Source organism: Falco rusticolus, chromosome 17 (assembly GCF_015220075.1).
Source record: "Falco rusticolus isolate bFalRus1 chromosome 17, bFalRus1.pri, whole genome shotgun sequence".
Taxonomy (NCBI): Eukaryota; Metazoa; Chordata; class Aves; order Falconiformes; family Falconidae; genus Falco; species Falco rusticolus.
Window position 1 is genome coordinate 1,924,045 of NC_051203.1, and position 20,465 is coordinate 1,944,509.

Sequence of the window (20,465 nt, forward strand, 5' to 3'; positions counted from 1 at the left end):
AGAAGGTGTCTCCTGCTTGCTTCAAGCAAAGCCAGGTGGCCTGTGCCACACACGGTCCCTGTGCCCGTCCTTCCCCTGGTATTCGTGCCACTGTCTGCATCTCAAACGTTGCGACATCCTGTTTTTGGCGGATGCTGAAGTACCTCCCCTGTTAACCACACACCAACCGAAACCTGCAGCGGGAGGCACCACCACCCTTGGGGAAGTTGATACAGAAATCAAGGTCACGGCAGAGAGAGAAGCACCAAGAGCTGCTAAACCCACCCCCCTGTGAGCATCCCTGAACCAGAGAGGCTCCGTCCTGCAGCCTTTAAGCTGCCCCTGACACCAACACAGCCTGGGGTCTAGTTTGGTCCCACCCAGTACAGCTACTTGGAGATAACTGGGAAATAATCACACTGAAGCTGATTTTGCTCATCGTGGGTCATCCACCATCCAGCTCAACCTCGCCAGCAGACCTGGTGCTCACAGCAAACCTAGAGAGCAAAGAGAGACAAAGCCACCCCAACCAGTCCCAGCACTCAGTGCTGCTTTTCTAGGAACTCCTGTGGCCCTGTCAGACCTCCCGAGGCCAACCGGGGTCAAACAAGGGGGTTTGTAAAATTCACAGAATCACAGAATGGTTTGGGGTTGGAAGGGTCCTTAAAGAGCATCTCATTCCAACCCCCTGCCACGGCCAGGGACACCTTCCACTAGACCAGGTTGCTCAAAGCTCCATCCAATCTTGGGTTTTTAGCACCTTCTCTAATAATTTGTCATTATCCCCTTTGATCCTGAACCAGCTCCAGCCCCCACTGCTCACGCACATCCCAAATCTCAGCTGGGGTTTGGGCTGAGCCACAGCTTTGCTCTCTTCACTGTCTCCAGCTGTTTTCCCCCAACCAGGAATGTGCACCTTACTTTTTTAAATTAAATCCACAAATACCAGAAACAGGTGATTTAAAAGCAAAAGGACCCAGAAAAGTCTCCAGTTTTCAGCTGCTCTTGGAGATCCTCTCCTCGAAGGTTGTGGTTGTGCAGGAGTGAGACCGATCACAGCTGCTACCGATTAAAGGTGGTGTGTAAAATCCTAACTTTTTCCATTCTCACTATTCAATTCAATATTTTTAAGACACCTGGTCATCTAAAAAAAAACCAACAAAACAAACCAAAACAAGCTCTGACATTATTTGGCCACGTTCACTTCTGGGTGAAGCTCAAAGACGTGGGACGAAGCCAAGAGCAAGGTTTTCAAATGAGCTTCGAACCTCGTTTCGCAAGATCCCCGCCTGCGATGAGGACAAGGGGTCAGCTCTGGAGCGAGCATCTCCACTTGTGTTTCCTTTGCCAAAGCATCACCAGTGACATCCCTTTTTATGACACGTCACCAAAATTTCAAGGGTTCGCCTGGAATTTTTGAGTCCATAAAGACAGCACAGCTCTCCAGACGGCTGGTTGGGATGCTGGCAATGTGCAGAGCTTCCCCAAAGGTTTTATTTCTCTAAAGAAATAAAACATTTTACTCCTGAGAATGGTATTAAATTGCAGATTATTTCATTCTGAAACATTATTTCACCCAGAGGATGCATCTCAAACCTCATCCTTGCACCACCCTTTGCATCCCCGACATCTCCCCTCCGCCCCACTGCAGTTTCAAACACCAAGCGCTGCATGTTTCAGCCATTTTATTGAACTTTGCGTATGAAATAACAGTTTCAAGTTCTAATGAAAAAAAAAAACATTAAAAAAATAAATTCAACGTCAGGTAAAAAAATCACGCAACAACAACAACAGAAAAAATCAATCACTTTTTTTACCGGTAACTGAACACAAGGTCCACACCACGGTGGAGGTCACCAGGATGATGGGATGCAGCAGCTTTTTTTAGCATCAGACTGGTATCAAAAGAACAAGTTTAAACAATCGCAACACAGCTCACTGGCAAAACCAGAGTTGAAAATGAACTGGGAGTAACAAGACTGCACTTTACATCTCCAGTCCAAAATTGCATCATTTCTATGGCACCTAATTAGTCAAGATTTCGCCTTCTTGCAGAGAAGGCTTTAGTTTTTCAGCCTGATGCACTGAATTTCACAAGGCAATATTTCGCTGTCACATATACCCAACGTGTGTTCCAGTTGAGACAGTCATGGAAACGTTTCAGCCTTACCCAGCTGCGCACACGAACGAGGGAAAGCAAAGACAAAAATTATATCCAGCTGTCTCGGTCCCAGGAAGATGCTGTGAAGGTAAGTTGCATAGTAAAGGATGGGAAATTAAGAAACATGAGCAGCTCCTGTGTTGGAGGTCGATGGTTGATGCAACGCCCCCCACTTGCAATGTTTTGAGACCTCAGGTGATGAATTAAGAGCCCGTTCTCCTTGCAAGATGCTAAATTCAGCCATGGGAACGGCTGACCTTCAGCAGTGCAGGCAATTTTCCTGCAAGACCTGAGCAATTTGAATAATCAAGTCACATTTCCAGTATCCTAATGGCAGCACGAGGGATGTGGCAGCAAACACGTCGTTCTGCATTCAAACTGCCCTATTTCAGGCACTGGTTTACCATTTCCCAGCTACGTTTCCCCTTAATACCATTCGACTTGCAACTCCAGCTCTATCAATGACTTGTGTAATGCCAGATAAATTGTCCTGCTCCGAAATCATCCTCAGGGATGGGAGCGATGCATTTAAACCACAGCATCAGCATCCCAGCCTTGTGATGGTCAGCAAGATGATGTGTAAGGGAAAACACCAGCTGGGCACAGTGGTTCCTCAGACCATTCCCTTTATAGATGCACTGATGTCATCTTGGAGAAAGCAGAAGAAATGCGAAAAAGAAACGTATTAATTGACCTGTGTCAGAGGCTGGTGGACAAAAATGTGGGGATTACAGAGCTATGTCATTTAATTCACCCAGGGCTGCTACTTGGTGTTCACCTGAGCCTGAGGGACAACTTTCCAGCTGGCTGTGCAACAGAAAGGAAAGGAAAAGACTGGGGAGCATGCCGCTCCCCAAGTTTTTCAGGGGAGAAAAATGCTATCCCACAAATTCCGTAATTTTACAAGGATTCAGCAGCAGTAACAGCATTTGATACACCTGGCTCAGAAAACATCCAAGCGTGCGCGTCAGTTGAAGCCTCCAGGGTGCTCAAAGGCTGGTTTCTGAGCCATTAATCCTGCAGGAGTTTTTGCCAGCACCTGCGGAAAGAGGCTGGAGGCCAGGATGGGATCACAGGAATCCTGACTTTTCCCAAAAATCTCGTGGGGCAAGCACAGCAGCCTCATGGATCTTCATACGTCGGCTCTGGGAGCCTTCTCCAGCCGCTGAGCCCCATCCCGTGGGGTTGAGGCTGAGCCTTCCTTAGCGCCCTTGAACACCTTCAGAGATATTTTGCTTTCTAATCTTGCTGCCTTCTCAAAACAATCTTCAAACCTGTTCTTAAAACAAGTGGCTTTACGTGACCCTATACCAGCCCAGCTCGGATTCTCCCGCCGATCCACCAGGATGGACCCAACGGCAGAGCTCTCATCACTTCAATTGCACCCTAAAATTCACAGGGGGAAGGGACGGCGCAGAGGAGGAACGTCGGTGTGCTCAGCTCCTCTGCGTGCTCAGCGTCTGAAGAGCACGTCTAGTGCATGGCATGGCAGAGATGCTCTCAGCATCGCAGAGCACGGCTCGGAAGGGCTATGAATAAAGATGAGCAGCCTGTCTTCGGATGATTATGGGAATCAATGCATGCTATTTTTTGGCTCTTCTCTTGATGTCAGCCATCATTAAATCGCTCCCTTTTTTGGTTTTTTTAATCAACTGGATACATTTTTAATTTGTCTTCCCTTGCCAAATCCAGCCCTCCGCTCCAAATGACATTTCAACACGGCTGTCCCGATACGATGGTTATCTTTAAAATGCACAAGGCTGGAGTCAGAGTCGTGGCAACACAGATTAATATACTGGACTGACAGTTAAAGACTATCAAACTCTCAATTATTTTGAAAAAGCACATTAACAATTAGCTGGCTCAGCGACCAAGCAAAAGAAACCCAACAGCGTGGAGCAACGTCATCAATGCCAGTATGTACAATATTGAGAAGAGGTTGAAATTTGGCAAGACTGTCACTGGTGTGAGATGTCCTCGGGGTGGGTTCGGTGCTGGCCGGGAGGAGCGGAGCAGCTGGTGGCCACGGGCTCAGCTCTGCTCCGGGAACGGGGCATTTCTGCTGCCGGGAGCAGGACCGCTGGGATCCACCAACCCAAACGGGTGGTGGGATCTGTTTTTCCCATCACTTTGCTCATCAAAATACATTTTTGAACCATAACAGAGAGACGCTTTAACAAAGTGGCTCTTGAAAACAGACGAGGTATAATTACGTTACATACACACGTGCCATAAAAAAGCTCTCTGTAACACTGTGAAAAATAAAAATAAATTTAGTACTGATACATTCTATCCCCCATTTTAAGGGCTACTAGATCATGTTCCAAAAGAAACTAAATTTTACACCTTTGGGACCAGGGCTTCCCAACATCCAGGTCTGTGTTGCAATCCAGAAAATCAATACTCCTCCTGTTAATGTGCACGCTACAAACCCGGCACACTGCAGGGAAGGCTGCAAACAAATATCTTTGGCAGCTCCTAAGTGGTTTTGGAAGTGAGAGCGCCCCAAAAAAAGCCCAGTCCCACCTACCCCAGCCTGCCAGCAGCTCCATCCATAGCAATGGGGAAGAGACCAGACCACCACTCGGTTATTTGGGGTTTCCAGTGATGGAAATAACTCAGCCCCCACTCTCCAAACACCGGAGACTTTTTCTTGTGTTTTTTAGGTGTTTTTTTTAAGATCTTAGGCTTTTTACCGTGTGAATATTAATTAATTTTGGTGCTAGGGAGCTGCAGGATGAGACAGCCTGGGGGGGCACAGCCAGGGGATGGATGCCTGGGAGGTGGTTTCGGTTATCCATGTTAAGATGCTGTCGGCTGAGCTCTGCAAGCCCATCCTCAAACCGCTCCGGCTGCGGCAGCACTGCAGTTACTGCCAGATCCCCAGGGATCTGCCAGCAGAGCAATTAGCTGGAGGATCCCATGGAGGAGCTCCCTCTGCCTACCCCCCCGCAGGCTGGCCTCAGGGCAGGGCACGGCCAAACCCCAAGTTAAGGAGAACCATCACTCCGATTAGCTTTAATTTGTGCAGAGGGCTTTTACACCGGATTGATGTCACACCACAGGGTGCTTCACCTCTGTGCCTCTCCAGCATCCCTCTGCCGAGCCTTGGCACCCCCAGCTCGTCTCTGGGGCTTGGAGATCTGCTCCTCAGGCTCCTCCAGCACTCCAGATCCCCATCCCAGCTCCCTCTGCACCTTGTGCTGCAAAAGCTGTGCTAAAACCAGGTGCCAGCAGCACCAGGCCCTTCAAATTCATTTATCCACAGCTCCAGGGACCACAGGGTTTCTACCATGCTGGGAATAAATGCAAACAAGCCCCAGCTGCAATGGCCCACTAAGGGCCAGATCCATATTTGCTCTTCATTCCCCAAGGCCAGTGACGCAGCTTTGACTAAAACTGCTGGGGTTTTAATTTTTAATTCTTTTCTCACCATCTCAGCCTGTTCTCCACAGCCTGCACCCACGCAGAGCCCCAGAGGCATCTGTCTTTGGGACCCCCCAAGCTGTGCTCCCATGAACAAGGTCTTCATCACCAATGACGCATATGCCATGACAGGAGGAGGAATTCAAGCCAAGAAATTATCAGTGTTTAAAAACCAACAAAACAAAACGTGACCTCACCGAAGTCAATGCACTCCTTTAAGAACCACATTATTTCCCCACCATTAAGGGAATTTCTCAATCCTAATTTCGGCTGAAGTTTGTGTGCGGGGCTTAGACAGCCAGAAAGGAGGATGCTGAACCACAGGCAGGTCCAGAGCAATCCCAGCCCTGAACTATCATTCAGGAACAGCTCAAGGAACCCACTTGGGTCTCATTCGTCTTCAAAGCTCTCTGCAAGGAAAGATGCCTGGTGCAGAAAGCCAGTTGCTTTGCCACAAGTATTCCCCTGAGTTTTCCTGTTTCCCAGCCTTTCTTCCAGGTAGGGTGTTTATTTTTAGGTGCATCCTCCTTTGGGTTGTGACTTGAAGCATCCCACATGTGTCTCCTGTGTATCTTCCCCATCTCCTCCTGCCCAGGATCTGGTTTGAAATGCAGGTAAATAGCTTTGCTCAGGGAAGGATCCAGGTTTTGGTGGCAGGGTGGTCCTTGCTCTACTTTCCAGGTACCCAGTGGGGACCCCAAGGCTTGTCTTTGAACACGGACCCAAAGCAGTCAGTGGCATGAATTCAAGAGTTTGTTTCACATGCCTAAAGATTTTGCCTCCTGTCACTTCCCTGTGAGCACCCTCTGCTTTAGAGCAAGCTCCAGCTTGCTTTGTTTGGTCCAGTCCGAATTAACGTTCCCCGAACCATCGCCGGTGAATTATTGCAATGCAGACGCAGAGGTTCCCATGCTTGCTCAGTCCCACCGACATTATTTTTGCCCAGAACTCCAATGCTGTTGCGAGTATTGCCTTGCTCCTCCAACCCAGTATGTGCTGGGGGGGGGGGGGCGGGTTTAGTCTCAAAACTGGGACAGAGGCAGCGTGCAGAGGTGGACAAGGCTGGGGCGAGAGCGGGGAGCCTGAAGCAGGAGAGACCATGGACCCCTTTGCCGTTTGGCATTTACACCTTTGCAGACCATTTATCCCTTTGCACTGGGAGAATATTTAGCCATAGGGTCCTAGGAAATGCAGTGAGGTCAGGGAAATCCCAGTTTTAACAGCTTTGCAGCTGAGTGCAGGCAACCCACAGCTCTTAACCTGCCACAAAAAATAACTCAGCGTGCAGAATGAAACAGCGATGGGCAAAGGAGTGATGGACTTCCCATTTATTATAGTATTAGCAAAACAATACTATAATATTCCCTCAGGACTGATAGTGGAACAACAGAGAAGGGCACACAGGCTTTTGTGAAATGAAGCAGGGGCACAACCAGCCAGGACTGGGGGTTTGTACCTTTTCCACCTCTAGAAATTCGATTTTTCCGTAGTTTTTCATGGAGCGATCCTGAAAAGAAGGCACAATTTGTCGACTGTGTGACACAATTTTCCTCACCATCAGTGGAGATGTTACTTTCTTAATAAGGACTTAAAATAAATCACAGCCTTTGGTACAGTACATACCTACTTATAAAGAGCATTTGCAGGAAAGTCAGAAAGAGGGAACAGAAATTTCACATCCCAGCGCTGAAAACAGCCCGTGGCCTTTGACAGGGAAGAGTGAAAGCAACTGAATTTCCCCCATCTCCCTCCCACCTGGAGGAAAACACTTGGACTGCTTATGAGCAGCTCCGGTTAACGTTTCCTTTCCGGTTGCTTAATCTTTCAAGAGATTTTTTTTAAATTAAAAAAAAAAAAAAAAAAGACTGAAATAACATCCAACTGATATCCACATCCCCTCCTCCATTTTCCTGGCTGTGTTCAGTCTCGTTATATTGCACATGATTGGAAGATAATCTTCTGGCTGCAAATATGTTCCCTTCTACATAATGCACTTGTTAGAAAACACAGATAACGTGGCAAATATTTCATATATATATATATATATATGAAATATGAAATGGATTTAACTGGGGAGGACAGACCCTCTGTCAGTCGGGTCCACAGCAGCATCAGTCACCGTGTCCGTGATGTTTGCCATTTTCTTGGAGACATTTTATTTCTCAACACAGTCCTGAAGGTCTTAATTTTGAAACTTCTTCTGTTATCTGTTGGGCAGAGCAAAGAACCACTTTTATGCACAGCCTGGTTTGGAAAACAAGCAACAGGTTATTATTTTTTTTTAAGGTAAAGTGGAAGAGATGTTGCACATTGGTCCCCTCCGACCTCACATCCCCGTTCCCCACAAATGTAAAGTGAAAATTTGCTAATTAAAATTCTTTAACAGACTAAATGCAATGCAGCCTAAAGCGAGCTAAAGATAGAAAAAAGATTCATTAAATATATTCTAGTTATTAACTATTATCTCACGTTAATGACAAGTTCCAAATCCAGAATGATTAGCACAAAGTGGGGTTTTCTCATCATATTTTTATCTTAATCAAGCTGGGTTTGTTCTGACCCGGTATGATTCACATGATATTAAGCAACTGGTGGATCTAATAAATCTGATGCAGGGGACAGCAGGAGCCGGGCTGGATCCCACACCCAGCCCTCGGACCGCGGAGTCGCTCCCGCAGAGCTCAAACCTGAGACTCCATTTTGATGTCAGGATGGAGACGTCTAGCAAAGGACAAAAAAAAAAATCCCCCAATCTCTGCGGTGCCAGAGCTGCCGAGCCTTGGGAATGCGTGAACCCAGCTGGCATTGCAACAGGTCGGCTTTGAAGCCTAGTAACTCTACAGCGCAAAGGAACGCATCCTGACTCCTATTTGAACACAGTGAGATGCTCTGCTCTGTCTTGAAGACGCTGAAATTCTTAGAAACTTCACGCAACTACTTATATTCCTCTCATTTTCCCAAAAATGTATGCTCTGCCTTTAGTTCACACCGCAGCAATCGGAGCATCCCACCTCCTGCTGTACTGTGTCCTGGCTCTGCACCCACATGGGGATGGGCACGGCCAAATTTCCTGAGGATTTCAGCCCTGTGTAAGTCAGCAGGAGTCACCCCCCCCAAATTCCGGCCCTTTCATGGTGTTTTTTCAAGTGGGAATTAGTAAAGCTTCCTATAGCAAGGTTCATTAACTATAATAAAACCTGTGTGTGGTGCACACTAATAAGATGAGCGCTACCACCACATCACATCACGTGAGCCGGATGCTTCATTAGCAGCCGGTGATGAGCCAAGTGTAGGAAGGTTCTTGGTCCTGAGCTGCCTGGTCCCAGCTCATCCCCTAAAATGAGCCTATTTTCCCCAAAGGGAGAGTCAGGATGAAGCTATGCGAGACGGGATAGGATCCCTGCACTGAGGAGGGTGAGCCCCACGCTCTGGGTGTTGCAGGGATGCTAAAGGCAGGCAGGGAAAGGAGAGAGGTGGGATTTCCCACAAGGAGCAAAGAGCCCCTTGCAAGGCAGCACAGCACTCGGGGGGGAAATAAGCTACCAGAGGGGCTTAGTGCTCCTTGCAAGGGTCTCAGACCAGCCAGTTATTCGAGCACCAGCTTATCTGGGAGTGCCAGAAGGACTACTCATGGGCTTAAAGCTAACTGGGGTTTATGCTTTATTGGACTGGGCTTGCTGGGGGGGATTAAGCCCCCCTCCCACCTGCCAGCAAGGAAGGGCTCCTGCTTTTTTGCAAAGCAATGGTCAAAGTGCCAGGATCCTCCAGCATTGCTGGAGTATTACACAAATAAAACCCAAATAGCACCTTCCACCCCGCCCGGCCCGGGGGACACCATTGCTTTGGCTGAGGAGATGGCAGAGCTGGGGCTCTGCAGATTAAGCGGTAAATAACAATGTTCTCAAACCTGGCAAATAATCCTGTGCTTTGGGGTACCCTGGTGCCTTCTCAGGCTGTGTCCTTGCCCTTGTAGAAAGAAACCCCACATCCTCAGCCTAACGGTGACGTTATCTCACTGAATTCCGCAAGAACAGCAGTGGGAGTGAGAAGTCAGGAGCATTCAGGAGATAGTGCTGCTCCAGCTCCTCTGAAGGGATCCAGATGTCTTCCCATCATATGCGGGTGACGAAATCCTCTCCTCTCCAAGAGACACAGAGGATATTAAAGAGCAGTCACAAAAATTAAATGTTTTTAAACCAGCCGAGCCAAACAACTTGTATCCAAGCATTCAGAGGTGGTGAAGCAGTTCATGAGACTGCAAGTACTGAGTATCTCTTGAGCCCTGGACCTAGTGAAAATCCCGAGGACTGGAACATGGCTCCTGTTAGGCCAATTTTTTAAGGGATAAACAAAGCAACCTGCAAAAATCATGGGTCTGGCCATCTGTCGCTGATCCCAAACACTATGCTGGAATGGCTGGGAGTCTTAATACAGAATTAAAGAGGAAGCTATAATCGATGCCAATCAACGCAGGGTTAGGGAAAATGGATCATATTAATTTGATATCTCTTCTTACTGAGTTCTATGTCTGGCTGATAGAGGTAAGCGCTTGTGCAATGTTCTCCTCTAAGGGAGCTGCCTGGCAGCTTGGTTAAGAGAACGGAGCAATAAAGCCAAACTCCCAGAGTCACAGGTCGGAAAAGCAGCTGAACCCAGGTTGCTTTCATTGGTTCACTTCTCCTTGTGCATGCTTTGCTTTCTCAGGGCATTTTGCAACCAGGATGGGAGAGACATTGCTGAAAGGTTCCGTGCCCCAGGAGAAAACAGCCCAGGCTTGTTTCAGATGCTGCAGAAAGATTTCCTCCTTTAATTCGGGGATGCACACAGAGAGGCAGAAAACCCCTCTAGCCTGCAATGCTACACCCTGCTCAGAGCAAACTCCTTTTGCATCCCTCCTCCAAGCTCAAATTTGCAGCAGGCAGGTTCATTTTAAGCCCAAACTTCTTACATCTCATTTCTTACCTGCTGCAACAGCTTGAGGTTCAAATCATTATGGAGCTGCTGTGGCAGCTCCAAGCAGAGACCAGCAAGGAAGGAGAAGAGGGATTTAAACTATACATGCACAGAGATTCCAGGAGAAATGAGCCATAAGGATGGAAAAGCAAGTGCCAAGATGCAGAGTGAAGAAATCACAGGAGAGGAGGGAGGATGGTTTGGGGGAGGGAGCTGAGCAGAGCCGGCATCCCCAGGAGGCTGGGTGAAACCCGGGGCTTTCCCCCAGGTGGGAGAAATAACTGCAGTTAGTGGGGTATCAGGGGGAGGGTCTGCAGGCTTTGCAAGCTTCAAGGAAGCTGAACTCCGCAATGCCTTCTTCACTTCTTGTCCTGTGTTTCAAAACTGCCTCTTCCATCCACAGCGTGTCTCACTGCAAGCACTTAATGAAGCTGCTCCGTGTCATTTACAGATGAGGAAACCGAGGTCCGGAGGAGCTGGCCTGCCCAAAGCCACCCAGCAGGCCAACAGCAAACACCACAGTGCTCCCACCCTGCAGGTCAGGGGTGCAGGGACACACATTTTCATGGACTAACAACCGCAATCTCTCCAAGCAGCACAGCATCGCCCACCACCCTGCACTGCACTCAGCTCCTCGACTGCAACCGAGGCGCACAGCGAACACATCTCTCTGCAAACGCAAAAAAACCACTTTGCAAAGTGTGTGCTCATCTTCTCCACGCCCCGCTGCGATCTCCAGCTTCCCGTGAGAGCAAGACCCCCAGCACAGACCCTGCTGCCAGCAGTCCCACTACCCCCGTGGGGGCTGAGCCCTCGGTGCTTCCGCTGCCGATTGAACCATGACACAACCCCAAAGGATTTTCCGTATCTATTCATGACAGTGCTTCAGAGGAAGCAAAGCAAAGCAGCTGGTGCTGGTCAATGTGAAAATAAACCTGATTGCACTCTGCATCCCTTGCCAGCGAGAGCAGAGAGCCACTCGCTAATCTAGGCGTGCGAGCCATGCATCCAAACCAAGTCTTCACCCAGTATGCGTTAAAGATGCTAAAAATGAAGTGCAACAACTGTAGAAAAGCAACAGACACGACAGAGCTTAAACATGCTCAGAAAAGCATCTGAATAACAAGTCTTAAGGAAATGAATCATTCTTAAACAAACCCAGCAGTGTGTGCTGCTGTCTGCAACGCTGAGCGGGGGTCTTGGTATTAGTGTGCAGCGCGGTTAGGTAAGGACTGTTCCCGTTACGAGGAGGGGAAGAGCAGCGATCGGGAAGTATTTTAGCTGCTCCTAACTCGAGTGACAAGCTGAACGAGACAGGAGACAGGTTTTAATTTACTTGAGCATGTCTTGGTTCATAAGAAGGAGAAAACTGACAGTGGCCTGCGGGGAGGTTCATGCGTGAAGGTTTCCCTGCCCTGCTGCAGAGCATCCTCAGCACCAAAAATTCAGGCTCTGAGTGGTGGTGAGCCACAGACAAACCCCAGAATTTGTGAGTCTCACAAAGCAGCGCTTTTTTTGTGGATAAAAAAAGCACATGGGGGCTCAGGGGAGGGGGGTTCTCAGAGCATTTGTGGCTGAGTTTTGCTAGCAAGAGGGGTAGAAGGGCTTCAGCTACAAGGGTGGTGTGGGACCCCACATGCATCCCTCTTCCACACAGAGGACAGTTTTCATGAGCAAAACATGGGATTTGCCAGGTGACAAAGAGCAGGAGCCCTGATGCCTTCCCAGCAAAGCAGCAAACACGCGTCCTGTCAGGTGGGATGAATATCGCTTTGACAGAGACACCATTACTCATTTTCCATTTGGGAAGCCAAGCACAGGAGTAAAAAGTCTTGATTGTATCCCAGGCTCAACCACAGCTGAGCTGGGAGAGCTTCGGCTGGGGCAAGAGCCAGATGCTGCGGAGATGGGGCTGGGGCTGCTCTGCAGGGCTCCTCTGGCAGCGAACGTGCCCCCCACCATGGGATGGCTCTGCCCTCCAGCAGGGCTGTACTCCCCTCCTCATGCCAGTCCTACTTCTGCCCGAAGAAAACCCTCTATCACCACCCCCCAAAATGAAGCACAACCCCTCCCCACTGCTGGAGAAGCGATTCCCAGCCAGGATGAGGCAGCTCGGGGCACCCACCCTGAAACACCCCCAAAATGTCCCTGTCAGAGCATCGACAGCCAGAGTCCCATGACTGTTTCCAAGGAAACCCTCCTGCCAGAGCATCGCACGGTTCCAGCCCTCCCGCTCATTCCCGACTCCCACCACCGGCACCGGGAGAGGGCTCCCACCACCCTGCACCCACAGCACGGCACCCATCGGGCTCGCCCAGCCCCAGTGGGTGCTCTGTTCCTGCAGCCTCTGCCGGGTAAACAGCACTGGGAGAAACGGTAAAAGCAGCAGCATCCCGTCCTCAACACATCCTCCAGCTATGCAACACCCCCCCAAAGCTGAGCCAAGCACCCCGTTCAGACTGGGGGTGCAGAGCCATAGCAGGGAAGGGTGCCGAAGAGCAGTACCAGCTCTGTAGCAGTGAAGGCAACATTTTATAGGATATTGCCCTGCCCACAGCATCCTCTGATGTTTAGAAAGTCCCTATTTCCCCACATCCATTGCCCACACAACTGCCTTTGCACAATGATGCTGGTGCACTGAGCTCTTCTTCCCGGTACATAGAGCAATTAAGACTGAAGGGCAAAATGAGTTGCATTTAAATCCTATTTGGCTGCTTGCAGCCTACCCAGACATCACTTGTTAAAGCATTTTAAAAGGGAAAACAAAAAAAGGCCCTGCCAGGCTGTGATGGGAGCTGCCATGTGCTCTCACCAAGATACGCATACTTTAAAAGCTTGGCAGGAAGAGGGCTCCAAACTACACAATTAAACAGATTTCAGGAAGAAAACTCTCCGAACACAGCAACCGCTGCCAGAGACCCTTTCCCTGCCCTAGAGCTCTGCCAGGAGAGACCCCTTCCATGATGCCTCTGGATGCCTCCTTCCCTCCTGCTGGGGAAGCTGCTTGTCTGCCCTTTGTCTCCGCTTAACTGTCCATAAACTGGGGATTAAAAACAAAACCCAACTCCTTTTTGTCAAGTGATGGAGCAGGAACAATTGCCTGGGAAGAAATCTAACCCTCCTGGAGGAAAGAGATATCTCTAGCCCTTGTGTGTGTGCACACGTGGGGTGGGATGGATACTGTTCTGCTCCTCTGGCCGCCCCAAGCACCTGAAGGTCACCTATTGTGCTGGAGAACAACAGAGTCTTTTTAGAAGAGTTCAGGCCTGAAAACACACACGAAAAAGGGCAAATAAGCAAGAGTAAAAGGTGATAGTGTCAAAGTACCAAGTGAAGAGGCCAGGGTTAGGGTTGCTGCATGTCCCCTGTCTCGCTGTACCAAGGATGTGTTTCACGGTGGCATCCAGGGCTGAAAACAGGGGAAGGGAACAGGTCCTAAAGTATAAGCAAAAGGAAAGGGAAAGGAGCCTGCAAAAAGAGGTAGGAAAGGCTCTATACCACCCAGTGCCCCTATATAAACTGAACACAGAAAGCAGCCAGGGAGGCAGCTACAGCCTCCCAGGGCTGCACCCCTGGGGCAGAGGCAGCCGGCTCCCATCCTTGTTCCCATCCTCCAGTGCCAGCAGTGTCACTTTGCCACTCAGATGACAGGTACAAAGGACAGGGGAGGAGGAGAATATTTCAGAGAGCATCCCTGCCACGCCGTGCATGCAGACAACAAGGTCTGGAGTCTATGCCGGGGACTACCACGCGTTTCAGGGACCCCGCCTCACCCCTGCTTATTTTCTGTGCGATCTTAAATGTCAGCCAGCAGCTTTCAGTAATGCACTTTCCTCCTTCTAATGTAATAAACCGAGTCTAGGCAAGCCCTTCGCCTTGCAGACAGCAGGCAGGCAGCTCCGCTAATACTAATCTCCTAATGCTGCCCCCTCTAAGCACATTAGAACCAGTCAAGTCCAACACGCTGCACAGGCTGAGGCTCATCTTTAACTCCCCAGTGACTGTCAAAACAGTCTGAAGTCCTAATAGGAGGCACACTGCAGGAGAGCAAAGGAAGTTAAACTAGCAGCTGGCTGCAAAGAGGGCAATCTTTCTGCGATCTCTCCAATTCCTGGTACAACACACGCAGCAACCACTTTTAAGAGCAGCCGTCAGCCCGTGCTGGAACAGAGCAGCTCTCTCGCTGAACAGCACCTAACCAGACAGCGCAGAGGGAAGCAGCAGACAGAAATGGGGCAGACCATCAAAAAGATATCCCTGTTTTTCTGCATCCAGTTGTTTGGGTGTATCTGACAGACAGAGCAGTGGTGCTTTTATATTTTTCAGCGATACCACTGGGTACTGGAGCAAAACTGCCTTTTACTCCAGAGGACGAAGTGGTTTCCTTGACACCTCTCCCATACAGCATCTTCTACCATCAATAAAATCCATTTGAAATTATTCTGCCCCTACTAAATAAGGCAGGGAGTAGTCAGGAAAGCAAACTAACAACCTGTACGGTTTCTGCTTATTTTAGATGACAGAGAAACTGAAAATGGTACGGTGCCATTTACGGGAGAACACGTGGTTTCCGTACCCTGTGCAGCTGCCACGGGGAAAATGCAGACACAAAACTCATCTGCAAACTCTCCAGCGTGGGACTGTTCCACTGCTGTTAAACTCAAATCCTCCTTTTAGGAACAGGTGTGTGGTAAAGCTTTAACAACAATAAAAAGTGAGAGCTTGTAGGCAGAAATTACTTTACAGCCTGCTGGCAGCCTGGGGAAAAGACACACTGGGGTATTCCCAGTTACCCCAGCTAAGGGATCCCAGTTATCCTGGACAAGGGATCCCAGTTACCTTCTGCAATGCTCCAGATCATCTTCCTAATAAAGATCATTTGTTAGATCCTCAGCTGGTGAAAACTACAGTAGCTCCAATAGAGCTGTTGCATACCATTAGCCAAGAAGCTGCTCTGATGGGTATTTTGGTTATAAGGGTTTATTAACTGGGGCTAAGGCAAGTCTAAGGGAGAGTGTTACAAACTGTCCCAATCCTTTTAAGTCTGGGTAAAATCCTAGCCAAACTCCAATTTCGGCATGGCTGGCATCTCTCAGGAAAAATCCCCCTTTCCACATGCTGGAGCGTGATGTGACTTGCACAGGTTGGGGTCAAATCTCTCTTTGCTGTAGGAGGCTTTTAAGAGCAGCCCTGTGCAGTACCCTACCTTGAATGAATCTGGTTTTATTTAACCCAAAACCTAGTGAAACAGAGCAGAGCTGAAGCCAAGGCACTCGAAGCTGAGCAGCCAGGCCCTGCCTTCAGCCTCCTTTGGTGGCAGGGGCCGGACCAAAGCATTAAACTGCTGCAAATGACCTTCCTAGCAAAGAACTGAAGAAATCCAGCTGCAGAAAAGCAGCAGGGTTTACCTTCTACGCACAGCACTAAAAAGCAAAGTGAAAAGCAAATATAATCAGAGGAGTTATAGGATGTTATCCCACTTTACCTAACGTGCATAAAAAGACCCGAGAGCAGCAGGGTAAGCTGAAAAAAACAACTAATCAGTGGAAAACATGAGGTTTGTCCCCCAAAAAAGCAACGTTACTTTATGATGCTATTAAACTCTACCCCGTGCAAAGCTCACCTGATCCCATCAGATGTCCCGTGGCCTCTGGTGCACATGTGAAGAAGAAGCGGGTCTATTTTCCCCGGCAGAATTTTGGTTACTTTTCAATCCTGCTCTTTATAGATCTGTCCCCCTTGTTTCAAAAATCTGCCGAGGTTTCTCAGCCGAGCTCTCCCGCTGGCTGCCCAGTGCCATTTCACACTGGGATTGGGGAAACCGCCGGGTTTCGTGTGGCGCAGGGGGAGCGCAGGGTCACTGTCGGCGCAGCGGGAACTCGTGTTTGCAGGAGACTCCATCCCCCAATTTCACCACCAAGGTGTGAGCTCCTTTGCGAGGGAGAGGTGAGTTTGTGGTGTGCTTATTGCCTACGGGTGCTTTATTCGGCACAGGGGAAGCTGCAGCCAGGATGTGGCCCAGGAAGGGGGTGCCAGGATGGGGTCACATTGCGGGGCAGAGCCACGGTGTCCTGTGGGATGACAGGGCTGGAACCATCTGGAAAGGTTTTTGTGCGAAGAGCGAGGACCAAGGGGGATGGGAGAAGGGATGCCATGACAACCTTTAGGGGTTTCCCAGGAAACCATGGTCACCATGGCAACTGCATCACTCCGGTCCGAATTAGTGACTTCCGCTGGAAGGCGTGTTCGCCACTTTAATCTTCTTGCGATAAGCAGCTGCATCTCTCCCAAACGCATTGCAAAAAAGGGAGGAAATATCCCTTTGTCTCCAGCTGGGTGGGTTTGAAGCTGCACAGCCACAGCGAGGAGCCCGTCGCGGATCCTGCATCCCCTGGTCCATGCTGGCATCGCTCCCTGCACCCTGTCGGCTCCTGAAACCATTCCATTTTGCCTTTTGCCTCCCTCCTCCCCGCACACAGACCTGCTGCACGGCCACAAATTTGGCGTTGGATGAAATAATACCATAGGGTTACAGGGGAAGGGAATTAAGAACACAAAACAAGGGCTTTTTCTTTCTTTTTTTCTTTTTTCTATTTAAATCAGCATTGATTGCACTCAGGTCTCTGACCAGATTAGAATTTCAGAAATCATCTAACAGGGGAGAGAAGGGAATCTGTGATGTGCCTGTAATGGCACACCACACGTTTCAATTTAAGCGTCATTTAACAATGTGGTAACAGAGACTCTCTGCAAAATTAAACGGTTATTTCCTCCCAACCCCCTTGCAGTAGGCTCTGCAACATGTTTTCCTCCTCTCCCCACTCAATCCAGGGTTGTTAATCCAACAAGTGAGCTTATGTGATGGAAGGGAAATCAGCTATACGCTGCCTTTAGGGAAGGGGAGGGAGAAAATTCAGGAGCAAAACGAGAGGTCCCCAAAACCGAGAAAACAAAGCAGCCCTGCAACACGTTGCAGAACAAACACCTGTTTCGACAGTGAGTGTGTTTTGTCTTCATCTTCCTTTTCTTTACCCTTTAGCTGTCCTCTTCTTCGGAGAATTTTTAATCCTTTTTTTTTTTTTTATCTTTAGAAAGGAAGGATCTAAAAAAATAAACGTATAAAAACGAGGGCACACACAGACTGACGATGGTGCATGTTCCACACAATACCGAGTACACAGTCACTTTGCATTATTATTGTTATTATTTTTTTACCGCATCCTTAGATTTTGTTGCTGTTTTTTTGGTGTGGGTTTTTTAAACATCCGTAAAGATCTTTTTGATATTCACACAGTTGGGATTGTTTGTGGTTGTGCAGTTGCCTGTCTTAAAGGCAGCCTGTTTGAATGCACTGTGGTTGATTCCCCCTTCCTCGATCACCATGTACTCAGATTTGCTGAGGGTGGAATTGCTGCGAGCCTTCCGCATCTCCTCGCTGGACGAGAGATGCTGGCAGCTCCCGACGTGCATGTACTGGGCTTGCTCCTCACCTTCTGTTTCCCGGTGGTAGAAATAGTTGAAATTGGAGACTATCACAGGCACGGGGAGAGCGATAGTTAGCACCCCTGCGATGGCACAGAGAGACCCCACGATCTTGCCCCCAATGGTGATGGGGTGCATGTCCCCATAGCCCACCGTGGTCATGGTCACCACCGCCCACCAGAAGGCATCGGGGATGCTACTGAAACCTGAACTGGGGTCATCGGCTTCTGCGAAGTAGACGGCGCTGGAGAAGAGGATGACGCCGATGAAGAGGAAGAAGATGAGCAAGCCCAGCTCCCGCATGCTGGCCTTGAGGGTCTGCCCCAGGATCTGCAGCCCCTTGGAGTGCCGGGAGAGCTTGAAGATACGGAAGACCCTGACCAGCCGGATGACTCTGAGGATGGCTAAGGACATGGCTTGCTGGCCGTTGCCTTGCCTCTCAGCCAGCTCGGTGCCCAGCGTGATGAAGTAGGGAATGATGGCCACAATGTCAATGATGTTCATGATGTTCTTGGAGAAGGTGGCCTTGCTGGGGCAGGCAAAGAAGCGGACCAGCAGCTCGAAGGAGAACCAGATGATGCACAAAGTCTCTACCACAAAGAAAGGGTCGGTGAAGGACGACACCATGGAAGTAGCTGAGGATGAGGAGTTGGTGAAGACATCAGGTGGGAGAGGGCCACCGCCTGTCCCGAAGGTCCCTCCAGTTCCCTCATAGTCGTGGTCATCCCTGAATTCAGGCAGGGTCTCCAGACAGAAGATGACAATAGAGATAAGAATGACCAGGACAGAGACGATGGCAATGCCTCGGGCTGGCCCAGAGCTCTCAGGGTACTCAAAGAGGAGCCACACTTGGCGCTGAAACTCCTTGTCGGGAAGCGGCCGCTGCTCCTCCCGAATGAAACCCTCGTCCTCCCGAAACTTCTCCATGGCCTCCTCCCCTAGCTGGTAGAAGCGGATCTCCTCAGAGAAGATATCGATGGGGACGTTGACGGGTCGCCGGATGCGTCCACCCGACTGGTAGTAGTAGAGGATGGCGTCAAAGCTGGGACGGTTACGGTCGAAAAAATACTCATTGCGGAGGGGGTCGAAGTAGCGCATCCTCTTACGTGGGTCCCCCAGCAGCGTCTCGGGGAACTGTGCCAGCGTCTTCAGCTGGGTCTCAAACCGCAACCCCGAGATGTTGATCACCACCCGCTCGCAGCACTCGTGCTCCCCACCGCCCGCGGGCTGGCCGGCGGGGACCGCGGCCGGAGTCGGGGGGTGATCGTAGCGGTCCCCCCCCAGCAAAGGATGAGGATGCTGTGGTTCTTCCAGCAAAGGGTCTCCGCCGCCGCCTCCCACCACGGTCATGCTGCCTTCTTCCCCTTCTTCCCCCTCTTCCTCCTCTTGGTCGGGGGGCGGCTGGGGGGCGGCGGGGGGCAGCTGCTCGGTGTAGCCCAGGTTGTGGTGGCTGGTCGAGCCGCCCCGCGGATGCCGGCTGGCGGAGGAGGCAGCCGGAGAGTAGAGCAAGCTCCGGCGCTCGTCCATAAAGGTGTGGGGCGGAAGGGGAAGGGGGGAGGGAGGATCGGAGAGGCGGCAGCCGAAGCCTCTTCTTCCTCCTCTTCCTCCTCCTCCGGGCGGAGAGGGAGAAACAGCCGCGCAACTGCTCCAGCGGCTGCCGCTGCTCTGAGGCGCTGAGGCTCTTCTCAAAAAATCCGCCCCCAGCCCTGGCACCGCCTCGCTCAGTCACTGCTCCCGGAGACACCCACAGCACCCCGGCCCTGCCCCGCGGCCCCCGGCGAGCTGCAGGCACCCCCTCCCCTGCCCGGGGGTTGCCGAGCCGGACCCCCACCCCGCCACGCACCGAGGGGCTTTGGTCCCCTCCGGGGGAGCATCCTTTGATGCTCAGCGGGTTGCAAGCAGGGAGAGGGGTTTTTTTCCTTGCAGAACCGCTGCCTAGAAAGAGTTTTTCTGTCCCTCCCCCGGGAAGGTGAAATGTAATTTTGATTATTAATTTGGGGGGTTGCCTGTTGGTTTCACCATTTCGAGCCGCGGCGGGGCTGTGGGTAATGGAAAGCAGACAGCAGCGGCCGGAGCCACCAACAGTTGTTTTGAATCAGCGTCTGGGCTAGTGCTGGGGATTTTTTTTTTTTTGCTGTCTAGAGAAGAGAGCATGTGCCTGTGTGTGTGCACGCCTGTGTCTGTGTGTGCATGTGTGTTTGCACACACGTGTGCATGTGCATCCCCCCAGCAAAATAAATGGAGAAGCGAAGCTGAGCCAGCCCTCAGCCAGCTTCAGTCTGACCCCAAATTGCATTTCAGACTTTCCTGCAAGAAAGCCAAAAGGCTTTTTTTTTTTTTCCCTCCTTTCTCCATTCAATTCATCTTCTTATGCAAATAGTTCATATTTGGTCAAAAGGGATTTTTTTTTTTTTTTAAGGCAAAAGCCTCCTCTGCAGGAGCCCAGCGTTGGAAAATGCTCCGT

At 50.2% G+C, this 20,465-nt stretch overlaps 1 protein-coding gene across 3 annotated transcripts; it reads right to left on the reverse strand.

The window, feature by feature from the left end:
- Positions 1-1,649: 1,649 nt before the first annotated feature.
- Positions 1,650-19,694, reverse strand: LOC119158505 (potassium voltage-gated channel subfamily A member 3-like). Of its 3 annotated transcripts, XM_037410552.1 has the most exons (3): positions 16,143-19,694; positions 7,651-7,773; positions 1,650-7,073 (listed from the first exon to the last, which is right to left on the reverse strand). In XM_037410552.1, the coding sequence occupies exon 1, from the start codon at positions 19,526-19,528 to the stop codon at positions 17,777-17,779; it is 1,752 nt and encodes a 583-aa protein (XP_037266449.1). In that variant the 5' UTR covers positions 19,529-19,694; the 3' UTR covers positions 1,650-7,073; positions 7,651-7,773; positions 16,143-17,776. The 3 variants fall into 3 exon arrangements, with proteins under 3 accessions (XP_037266449.1, XP_037266448.1, XP_037266450.1); XM_037410551.1 differs by having other exon boundaries at positions 1,650-7,773; XM_037410553.1 differs by having other exon boundaries at positions 1,650-7,810.
- Positions 19,695-20,465: the final 771 nt, after the last annotated feature.

Bases quoted from the DNA above. Each gene is read 5' to 3' on its own strand.
- LOC119158505 (XM_037410552.1), bottom strand. From the start codon at position 19,528: ATGGACGAGCGCCGGAGCTTGCTCTACTCTCCGGCTGCCTCCTCCGCC.